Source organism: Anomaloglossus baeobatrachus, chromosome 1 (assembly GCF_048569485.1).
Source record: "Anomaloglossus baeobatrachus isolate aAnoBae1 chromosome 1, aAnoBae1.hap1, whole genome shotgun sequence".
NCBI classification, from domain to species: Eukaryota; Metazoa; Chordata; class Amphibia; order Anura; family Aromobatidae; genus Anomaloglossus; species Anomaloglossus baeobatrachus.
The window spans coordinates 324,543,709-324,556,241 of NC_134353.1; the positions used below are offsets into that span (position 1 = coordinate 324,543,709).

Sequence of the window (12,533 nt, forward strand, 5' to 3'; positions counted from 1 at the left end):
TTAAAGGGAATCTGTAGACTGTGAGCCCTCGCGGGCAGGGTCCTCTCTCCTCCTATACCAGTCTGTCTTGTACTGTTAATGATTGTTGTACGTATACCCTCTTTCACTTGTAAAGCGCCATGGAATAAATGGCGCTATAATAATAAATAATAATAAAATAATAATAATCTGCCACCGGATTTTGCCACGTAATATGACAGCAGCATAATGTAGAGACAGAGACTCCGATTCCAGCAATGTATCACTTAAGGCTACTTTACACGCTGCAATATCGGTACCGATATCGCTAGCATGGGTACCCGCCCCCATCTGTTGTGCGACACGGGCAAATCGTTGCCCGTGCCGCACAACATTGCCCAGACATGTCACACATACTTACCTGCCCGGCGACGTCGCTGTGACCGGCGAACCGCCTCCTTTCTAAGGGGGTGGTTCGTTCAGTGTCACAGAGACGTCACTGAAGCGTCACTGAACCGCCGCCCACCTCCTTCCTTCCGCATAGCGGGCGGGAGGCAGGTAAGGAGAGCTTCCTCGTTCCTGCGGCGTCACACGGAGCAATGTGTGCTGCCGCAGGAACGAGGAACAACCTCGTTACTGCTGCAGTAATGATATTTGAGAATGGACCCCCATGTCACCGATGAGCGATTTTGCACGTTTTTGCAACGATGCAAAATCGCTCATAGGTGTCACACGCAACGGCATCGCTAATACGGCCGGATGTGCGTCACCAATTCCGTGACCCCAACGAGTTCGCATTAGCGATGTCGTAGCGTGTAAAGCCCCCTTAACTGGGCTGGTTGCTGTAGGTTTCAAAAAAATAAACTAATAAACCTGCTGCTACCGTATGTTGTCCTCCATATTCAAGGAGCTCTATATAGCCCCACCCCCACAACTAATTGGCAGTTTTCTGGGTACACTGTGAATAGAAAAAAGATGCCAATCGGTGGTGTAGGTGGGGTTATAGACAGCTCAGCATTCAAGCGCAGATATTTTGTTTGAGGAGAGCCTCAAATGGGGTGTCACAGGAGGATAATCTTGCTGTCACTTCTCCCAGCTATCATTCTGCCAGGACCAGGACATCATCAAGGGCTGGTGCTGTGATGACGAAAGAAACTGTGCTAAGTGCACTTCATTGCTACCCCCTGATGACATCTGGAATAAATTGCGGTGATAGAGGCTGTGGGAAAGGTGAATGCAGCACCGACACTTTTGTGACCACCAGCCCGCAGCTTGATTATTTGAAGCATGACGTCATCAGGGTGCAGTGATAGAAGCAGGGAGAATGACACCAGTGCCGCACCCCGATGCCTTGTTTGCTGGGGGATGTTGGTGATAGAAGGGGAATGTAACGTACCATTTGAAGACAAGCAAGAAAATAGATTTGGCGCTTGTAAGGAACCAGCTTGAAGTAGTTCATATAAAATATCCAAATTTATTTAGAAAAGTACAAGACAGTCATGACTATCCCCTTGTAGGACTAGATGGTCAGTGGGTACAACACGTTTCTGCCAATCACTTGGCCTTAATCTTCTATAATTCTATACTGACCAAAAAAACAGATATAATAGATACTGACAGGCTAATGAAAAACATCTGAAAAAACTTTCATTAACATAATTAACATAGTTGACAAGTGAAACCTGTGAAGCTAGAACCAGGTCTTATGTGTTGGAAACTTCCCTATGCTCCATATATACCGCAAATATACCTCATATATCTGATCACATTATATATACAATTCATATTATCTACGTGAGAATTATCAACTGTCCATTTCAATACTATCTGCAAAGATGTTCCATAATATTACAAAAACTATTGTTCAATGTTTCCAAGAATACGAATAAACACCAAAAACACCCCAAAAAAAAACACCAAGAAAAAAAAAACACAAATAAATTTGAGACAGACACAATCTCATTATGCGCTCATACACATATATATATATATATATATATATTATATTATATATATATATATATATATATATATATATATATATATATATATATATATATATATATATATATATTCACAAAGGTAGTAAATAAAAGCCGGCTCAGCTTGTCCGTCACCTGGGTCCACAGCTCACCTGATTACTTCAGTTCTGCATGGATCAGGACTGGGAGTCCATCCTTCTCATGCATGAGTAAACGATGCATTGATCCACCAATGACTAGGTAGAAGCAGGATGCTGATAGAATAATCCAAAATTTTATTACCAAATTCTGTTAAAAATACAAAGGCCCAGTAGGTACAGGAACAATTGGTATCATCAGGCAAAAAATGCAGATGGGACTGCGCGTTTCGGCGGTGGCACCCGCCTTCTTCACAGTCCTAACCTAAACCTGCTGCCTGCTAAAATTTTGGATATTTTTATGAGCATCCTGCTTCTACTTAATCATTGCTGGATCAGCGCATAATTTTTATTATATATATATATATCACATACGTACATGACTAAGGCCAAGAGGTTGGCAGAAACGCGTTGTCCCCACGGACCATCTAGTCCTACAATGGGGTAGTCATGACTGTCCAGTATTTTTATTTGCAACTTTTCTAAATAAATTTGGATATTCTATATGAACTACTTCAAGCTGGTTCCTTACAAGCGCCGGATCTATTTTCTTGCTTGTCTTCATAGGTTGCCCAAACGAAGTCCAGGCTGCTACTTGGACACCAGAGAACCAGAGGAGGTAAGCTGACAACATTGCTTTCTGTAATGTACTATTTGATACTGCCCTCAAATAAAAGGTTACAGGAAGTAAAAACAAAACAAAACACATATTACCTGTATAGTGAGAATAATAGAGATTTTCATAAGAAAGCAAATAACAAAATTGGTTAGGGGTTACAAACTGATATTTACAAAGGGATTTTGAGTATTCGACAACCCTTTTAAGAAATTTAAAAAAAAATATTTTTTGTTGAGGGATGTTTGTATGGCTTTATTTTGAGGGTCAGTATGATTACACTGATATCGCATTTATATTTATATATATTCATCATGGTGGAGGTGTGTAGATTGGGATCAAGATCAGAGTACTTTCCATATCTATAATAGAATCGATTAGAGTCAGCTGCGATCATTGCTGCTTATCTACTTAAATGCTGCATATTTGTTACCATCACACCCGTAAAAGTATGATCTATTACATTGCAATATAATTAAACCAACAAAGTGAGCTCCGCAAAGAACTAAAAACCCAAAACATCAGAAATGTAATTTTCCTACAAAAAGTATAAGCTAAAGCAGTCAAAAACTTGTATGTACCCCCAAATCTACCAGTAAAAAAAACTAAAGCTTGACATATAAAATTTTATTTGTCGTATGTTCACTTATTTTATTTTTTTTTTACAGATTTACTGTATATTCTGCCACTAAAATAATTAAAAAAAAATAGTACTGTACTGACCTCAAGAAACATGTTTCTAGTAAAAATAAAATCCAAAAGACGAAGGTAAAATTGGAAGTTGGATTTTTTTTTCCAATTTTTCAGCACATTATATGGTCAAATAAATTAAAAAATACAACTGATTCTGCAACACACAATCCTATACAATTATGACTATGTCATCAGAAAAATAAAACGTAGAATGAGTAACAAAAGGAGAACGCAAAAATGAAACTTGGTTAAAAATAAAAGTTGAGTTGTTTTGTAATATTTTGAGACTTTTATATTTTCATTAATTGGGATGTATGAGGCCGTGCATGCTATAGGTTACATTAGTGGCTTGTGTTTAATTTAATTTATTTTCGGTAAATAACCAAAAAACAACAGTTCTGTTTTGGGGTTTTTTGTTTATTTTTTTTTTTACTAAGTTGATGCAAAAAAGTTCAAGGTTTCGGTCAGTTGAAAAAAAACGTTCTAATCAATCTTCAGGTTGTGTATTAACATTTGTGCTAATAATAAAGTTCCTGTCGTAGTGTTGCATAACAATCCATTTCCACAACATATATATCCTGAAAGGAGATTATGATATCATGTTTTTCTGGTTATTTCTAAAACTAATGTTAATAGTAGTAACTTAACATGCATTTGTATTTCTTCCAGGTTACCTCTGCATTTAATAATTCAGAACTCAAAAATCAGTACAAGAGATCACAGGTGGTCAGACTAAGGTACAGCATGCATTATAACCCCTTCAAAACTTGCATAGTCTTTTATTACTACCTTGTATACCATAAGTACAAAATCAGAAAATTAGGAGAACTATAATTGTACTATGATTAAAGAATTAAAGAGGTTGTCCATGACTTTAACACTGATGGCTTAGGCTAGTTTCACACTAGCGTTGGACGGGATCCGTAGCATTGCGTTGGGTGACGCATGCAACGGATGCGTTGCATATAGTGGCACAATGCATGCTACAGATCGTACAAAATAACGCAATCCGTTGTAGTTTTTTTTCCTTGTCTTTACACATCTGAGCATGCGCAGTTGTGTAAAGACAGCTGCGTTAACGGAATCCGTCAAATGACGCATTCTAACGGAATCCGCCACCATGACGCATTCTAACGGATTCCTGCAGGTTGCGTTTTTTTGACACTCCGCCAAGCGCAAAAAAAGTTACATGCTGCGTTCCATCCTCCCGACGCAGCGTCAAAATAACGACGCTGCGTCATTCAGTGGATGCAACGCAGACACTTGCGTTACAGTACGTCGTCCATACAAGTCCATGGAGAATAGCGCAGTGCGTTAACGGACTTCGCTATTCTCCATAGTGACGGAATGCGCTGAACGCAAGTGTCAAACTAGCCTTAGCAATAGGATAGGTCATCAATGTCGACACCTGGCACCTCCAACAATCAGCTGTTCACAGTGCTGGATGCAGCCGGACCTGCTTAGTTGTGAGCTACAGAGTACAGCTCCATCAACTGTATAGTGGCCATGGCGGAGCACTGCACATACGGCCCCCATTTAAAACCAATGGGTGCAAATGTGCAGTAGTCAGCAGTCACGACCACTATTCCATTAACGGACCTGTGTTGTGTAGCTCAACATCTAAGCAGTTCCGCCTGCCACTAACATCCGGAACAGCTGATTGGCAGGGGTTTCGGGTGTTTCAGCCACACCAATCAGACATTGATGACCTATCCGCTAAAGATACAAATGAAACAAAAAGAAACGCTCCATGAGTGTATCAATCAACTAAGGGAAAGAGAGTGGGAAGCAGGGCCGTTGCACTCACCTCTGTTGATTGTGCACACCATGCATAACAGTAGTATGGACGTTGAAGCACTCCCTGAGCATTAGTTATGCCGACCGCGGACTTACAGCGTGAAGACACTGAACTGTAATTGAGGACTGATGTGTAGAAAAGACGGTCTCATCTAGGCGTAAATTACTTCTTTAAGTAATTAAGGATTGTCCTTTTGTCACACTGTGGATATAAATACCTTTGAATTATTCCTGGATCTAAATTATTTTGTTAGGAAGATGATTTTCAATCAATATTTTCTTTATACGGTACAAAAAACTTGTAGTGAGAAGCGATCTAGAGGAGGGTGAGATAAATACCCCCGCCAATGACCTTAGTTCAGACTCCAGTTGGGGGAATGGGTGTAAACAGATTGAGGTAAAGGGTTGTTCCAGCTTCTATGCCCTGCATCATTGGGGGAGTCACTTGGACACTTTTCATCACCTTTTCCTCAAGGAACTTCGTTCTTTTACTCAAGTCAGGGGGACAACCTGTCACCAGCATTATGCAGAGCTGTAAAAATCTTCAATTCAATGGTCAAATTGTAATAAGAAATGCAGATAAAGCAGGAGGGTGGTTGTAAGGGATACAGCATGATACATTTCTGAAGGTTAGTGGAGTCTAAGTGATAATGGATATTATGCCACATTAGAGCAAGACCCTCCTCCCAATATTTTAAGGAGTACAACAAATTCATCAAAAGTGCCATCAAAATCCACATCCTGATCAAACGAGAGAGAAACTTTCTATGTATAAAATGGCACTAAGTATCCTACATTTATTTTCTGTTTAAAATCCCTAAAGATCTAACCCACAATCTGGTTGCCCTAATATATCTGGGGTCAAGTCCATGACTGCACATTTATCACATTAAATTGATCTCTTTCTTCACGTTTGTCACCAAATTAGAGTTCCACATTTGTGACTTGTCACATCTGATCACTGAACTGAAAAAAACTGGGATTGCCCCTTGGATGTAGTTTTTCCACATTGGATGTGAGTGCCCTATAATCCAATATTGAACACAGATTGGGTATGGAGGCAGTAGAATGTTTCCTGAACCATGACCTATCGATTCAGGCCCAGCCCCACCGTTTCATGGGGCTTTTCAAGTCCCTCTTCATTGTACAGTCCTTCTTGTCAATGGGCCACATCCTGTTCTATAAGAGAGGGTTATAGATTATTTATTTTTTATTTGGACTGGAATACAGGATGAGGCCTAATCATTCGTGGTTAATCTAAATAACAATCCATAGGGTTTGGGCTTTACATTTACCTACTCTCTGTCATGTACAGAATTCCTTGATTTGGTCATCTCCAAGGATGACTCTGGAGTTATGTGAACAGCCATCCACTTCAAAAGTGTTGATGTGAGCAACTACTTGGATTTCTCTAGTAATCATTTGCTAAAATGGATCAAGAATGTGCCGTAAGGCCAATATTGGCAGATGCAAAAAAAAAATTGCACAAACCTCAGCTCTTCAGACAGAGAATTAGACAAAGGTTATACAAACTGCATCCTAAAGGATGCATGAGGAGAACAAGATGTTTAGAACAGGAGGACTGTTTAGCAAAAATCAGCGACAACATGACTGCAAAGGGATCTGTTAATGGTTTAGGATCTGAGATTGATGAAAGGTCTAAGGGGTACTTTGCACACTACGACATCGCAAGCCGATGCTGCGATGCCGAGCGCGATAGTCCCCGCCCCCGTCGCAGCTGCGATATCATTCTGATAGCTGCCGTAGCGAATATTATTGCTATGACTGCTTCACATGCAGTCACGTGCCGTGCGACGTCGCTCTGGCCGGCAAACCGCCTCCTTATTAAGGGGACGGGTCGTGCGGCGTCACTACGACGTCACATGGCAGGCGGCCAATAGGAGCGGAGGGGCGGAGATGAGCGGGATGTAAACATCCCGCCCACCTTCTTTCTTCTGCGTTGCAGCCGGGACGCAGGTAGGAGATGTTCCTCGCTCCTGCGACTTCACACACAGCGATGTGTGCTGCTGCAGGAGCGAGGAACAACATCGGACCGTCGCGTCAGCGTAATTATGGAATTCGCCGACACTGCACCGATGATACGATTACGACGCTTTTGCGCTCATTAATCGTATCATCTATGATCTACACACTACGATGTCGAGAGCCACGCAGGAAGTGCGTCACTTTCAACATGACCCCACCGGCATCGCACCTGCGATGTCGTAGTGTGCAAAGTACCCCTAAGTTTAGTTTTGTTACCACATTTAATAATTCTCACAACTGGGTCAGAGGATTATTCAGGAAATATTGCTTCATTCTGGGGAATGACCCTGTATTGGCCCAAATTATACCAAGCACTCCAAATGTGGTTTATAGAAAAAGCAAAAACTTGAAAAAAATAGGTTGCACCCAGCTATATCACCAACAGAGAAATAATCCCCGAGACCAATCCCCACTCGTTTTCTAGCATTGTACAGACTTACAGGCACGGAGGTTCTAATTTTATTTGTTGTGTGATGATTCCATCTAGATGCAAAAACTTTCAATCAAGGACCAAGGAGGAAAGTTTTCCCATCATTCAGTTTTTAAATTGTTGCATGTCCTTTGTAATATACAAGTGCATCTCAATAAATTAGAATATCCTCAAAAAAGTTAATTTATTTCAGTAATTCATTACATAAAGTGAAACACATATTATAGAGTCATTACACACAGAGTGATCTATTTCAAGCATATATTTCTGTTAATGTTGTTGATTATGGCTACAGCCAATACAAACCCAAAAGTCATTTTCTCAAAAATGTGAATAATTACAAAACACAAGCAAAGGCTTCCTAAGCATTTAAAATGGTCCCTTAGTCTACTTCAGTAGGCTGCACAATCATGGGGAAGACTGCTGACTTGACAGATGACCAGAAGGCAGTCATTGACACACTCCACAAGGAGGGTAAGCCAAAAAAGGTCATTGCTAAAGCCATGTCACAGCCAGGCGCACCAAGTGAGCTGTTGACCTGTGGTTGGCTGGCGGCGTGTATTACGGTGCAGGGACCCAAAGGTTCTATGCACCGCAATATATTCAGCTGGATGTGTGTTCTCAGACACACATCCAGCTGCAATAGGCACTGGCATCCCTCCTGCAAGGACCTAGTTACATTCCACCGTGATTGTTAAACGCCTAGGCAAGTCAGCACATCAGGAATACCAGCTGATTGCGTGCAAAATACAGGATATCATTATTAGGCTGCTTGCAGTCCAGGAGAAAAACTGAAGAATTTTTTTACAAGCTTCGACAATCCTTTTAGCAGCATATGCTTTACAGCAGCCAGATTGTCATAGGAAACAATAAACTGAAAAGTGATCTACAGAACAGTAGGTGACATCTAATATGAGGTTCCGTAATCTTTATAAAAACAGCAAGATATCTGGTTTTAATTTGAATGTAAACAATGATCTAGCGAACCGAGAAAAAAAAACACCAAAATATTTTTAAAAAATATGCTTCCCATATAATGTTGATTTAAACACTAGGTAATTTTCAATATGACACCTTCAACCTTTATTTACTCACACAACATACAATACATTAAAAAAAAATGTCTAATTAAATTATTCTACTTATGTGTGCATACGTGGACTTAAGGTTCTACAATCAACAACAACATATCTTGCCTCTAAAGCGGGCTTTACACGCTACGACATCGCTAATGCGGAGTCGTTGGGGTCACGGAATTGGTGACGCACATCCGGCCGCATTAGCGATGCCGTTGCGTGTGACATCGATAAGCGATTTTGCATCGATACTGGCATTTCAAGTTAGATTTTTAGTCTAGCTGCCCAGGCATGGATGTTTTTAACCTAGATAGTGGCATTTTAGTTAGGGACCCGGAATATTGAGATTTACCTTGTCGTTTGGTTTCCAGGCTTACATGCATTGGCCAATTCATAAACTAAAAATCTCATTTTTTCATATAGCAGTAATGCAGTACCAGAGTTCCCTTATACATTGATGGCATTTAGTGTGCGGCTGTATCCATTTTGTATTTGCTAGGTTTTTTCAGCTGGCACCTATACACACTTGTAGGATGTGCAGGTCAGTCTTTTGAAATATTAAAAGGGAACCTGTCATATGGAAAAATGATATTAACCTGCAGATATGGGGTTAATCTACAGGTTAATAACATTGTAAACCTTCCAGGTGCCCGCACATTAAACCCCGCTGCCTGGAGGAAGTGAACTTTAACCCTCCTGGTAGATTTCCGGCTTCAGTCACGTGGGCAGTACCGACACGGGTTCAGTAACTGCTTTGTGTAAGGAAAGCTGTCGCTGTAACTGAGCCCTCTGCACTGACTGACAGCTGGTTCTAATGTTGAGTGGCCGTCAGTCAGTACGGGGGCTAGGTTACAGCAGGCGCTCTCCATACACAGAGCAGTGACTGAACCCATGCAGGTACTGCCCTTGTGACTGAAAATGGAATGCTGCCAGGAGGATTAAAGTTCTTTTCCTCAGGGCAGTGGGGTATAATGTGCAGGTGCCAGCATGTGCTGCCAGTGAGGAGTCAGGAGTCCTTAAATAAACAATACCCCTCACTCACTGGTAAGAACATATGATTATTATTGTTATGGCCCAATTCTCTTGCCTTTCCTACTCAACACCAGTCATTAAATGGCTTTGAGATGACAAAGCCCCCCCCACAAGTAGAGCACATCATTACTTCACAGTAAAGAGCTGTATACATATTCATGTTATATTTCTTTGCAGTTCAGGAAGTCTAATTCCAGAATTTGTCATGGCTTTCGATTTTAATAATCCTGAGACTATAAACGTATCAGTTCAGACCGTACTATCCGAAAACTTGAACAACACCTCTGTGGGACATTTCAGGATTGACAAAAGTTCTCTTACTCTGACAGGCAAGTAGTTAACGAAATGCAAATCATAATTTGGATAAAAGTAACAGAAATCAAAGAGAGAGTAGTGTAAATTAAAATACATAGGTGTTGTAGACAATATAGCAATCTGACTAATGATAATTATGTTTCTGGCAGCAAAATAGTCAAAAATGTAAACAAAATTAGATTTTTTTATTCAGTTTTTACAATGTGATTGATGTGTGTGATCAGTTATCAGATGAGAAGTTTCAGGTGTATCAATGCAGGAATGATATCACATGAAAAAATCCTCTTCATTTATGAATTCCCTCCATTTAAATCCCTTTAACAAGCAGTGCCCCCATAATTAAAAATTACCAAATGACTGGTTTAGTTGGGGTGCATTCATACATAGTCTTTTTCGGGTGTATTCAAAACCACCACAAAAAATTAACACAATGCAGTGTAAAAATCACATTGCTGTGCACGTCTTTTGCTACTTCTTTTATCTGATTCAAGGTAAAGAAATGGTGAAGCGATTAAAAGTAACATACTTATTCATCAAGCGTCTTCCGCTATGAAGCCATTCGCCACTATAGTGTAAAACAGAGAAAAATATGCCGACCGCAAAAAACAACGCCAAAGCTGCCAGCAAATCCGCATCAGGCAAACGACTACCAGCATTTTTTAGAAGAGGCTTCACCTAGAAAAACTGGGCTAAGTTAGCGGAATACAGATGTCATGTGCACAAACCCTTAAGCGGGCTTTACACGCTACGATATTTCTAGCAATTGCTAGTGATATCGTACGCAAAAGCACCCGCCCCCGTCGTGCATGCGATATCGTGTGATTGCTGCCGCAGCGAGCATTATCGCTACGGCAGCATCACACGCACTTACCTGGTCGTTGTCGTCGCTGTGACTGCCGAACAATCCCTCCCTCAAGGGGAGGTGCATTCGGCGTCACGGCGATGTCACCGCGACATCACTAAGCGGCCGGCCAATCAAAGCGGAGGGGCGGAGATGAGCGGGACGAACATCCCGCCCACCTCCTTACGCAGGTAAGGAGACGTTCCTCGCTCCTGCGGTGTCACACACAGCGATGTGTGCTGCCGCAGGAACGAGGAACAACATCTATAAACAACCATTAACAATTTTTGGTTTTAGGACGACCTCTCCATGTTAAACGATTTTCACCACTTTGGAGGACGTTTAAGGTCGCTGGTAAGTGTCACACGCTGCGATACCGTTAATGACGCCGGATGTGCATCACTAACGACGTGACCCCGACGATAAAATATTAACGATATCGTAGCGTATAAAGCCCCCTTTAGTGTCCAATTTTTCCTTTTTTTCTGTGTGTTAGGCTAAGTTCACATTTCCGCTAAAATGTATCAGTCACAATCCGCTGCTCTTGTAAACAGCGGAATCCGTTTAGCGGATTCCGTTGCTCCCATAGACTTGTATGAGCAGCGGATTGTGACTGATGATGCTGCATTGCACCCTCCGCCCGACTGATCAGTCGTGGAACGACTGACCGCCGGGCGGGAGGAACGCAGCATGTAACGTTTTTTGAGCAGCGAGATCCGTCGGATTTCGCTGCGCATGCTCTCTGGCTCCCTGCACACGTCACCAGCTTTGGTTGGTTACCCGATATTTACCCTGGTTACGGTGCAAGGAGCCAGCGCTAAGCGGAGTAGGCCCGTAACCAAGGTAAATATCGGGTAACCAAGGTAAACATCGGGTGCTTTGCTACCCGATATTTAGTCTGGTTACGTGTGCAGGGAGGCCGACACTTCCCCGCTCGGCCCCGCCCCCTCCCGCATTCAGCATGTGTATACACACACACACTCACCTGTCCTGCAGTCCCTGCGGCACTGACGTCCTCAGTGCCACGGCCCCGCTCGGCTCCCCCCCCCGAACTCCGCCCCCCGCACACAACGGAATCCGACAAAGAATTCTGTTCTTTGTCATCCGTTGTACAGCGTTGAACAGCGCATCAGTCACATGCGTCAAGCGACGCATGTGGCTGATACAAAACAACGGAAATGTGAACTTAGCCTTAGAAAGAAATCACAGAGATGCAATAGGTACAAGTGTGGAGGTGTCTTCTCTTCTTGGCTTTAGATTACTTTTATTGTTTTCATAAAAATATCAAACATTAAACATATTACACATTATTATTTTCACTTTTAGAAATCACTGCTGACATGGCACAGAGTCTTCTTTACAATGGTAAGTCAAATCTCACATTTTAACCTTATGTCAATAAGACTACTTTGTGCCGCCAGATATGTATTGGTTAAACACCCTTTTGGTTCAACCACTTTCCTCTCAACCTATTCATAAGTATAAATACCAATAGGCCACTATATGGACATAATAATTCCTAAATAGAATAGAAAACTAAAAAAATAGAAGAAAAATAGAAAAATAAATTAATGAACAAATGGTATGAACCCAGAAGGTCAAGCAATTCA

The 12,533-nt window shown here is 41.6% G+C and overlaps 1 protein-coding gene across 1 annotated transcript in view; it reads left to right on the plus strand.

Annotated features, from left to right (window-relative positions):
- Positions 1-12,533, plus strand: part of LOC142299118 (transmembrane protease serine 11D-like) — a 165,354-nt gene that overhangs the window by 97,792 nt on the left and 55,029 nt on the right. The window contains exons 5-7 of the mRNA XM_075341811.1: positions 4,056-4,123; positions 9,945-10,096; positions 12,250-12,288. Of these exons, the coding sequence (XP_075197926.1) occupies positions 4,056-4,123; positions 9,945-10,096; positions 12,250-12,288 (259 nt within the window). The remainder of the gene's footprint in view (positions 1-4,055; positions 4,124-9,944; positions 10,097-12,249; positions 12,289-12,533) is intronic.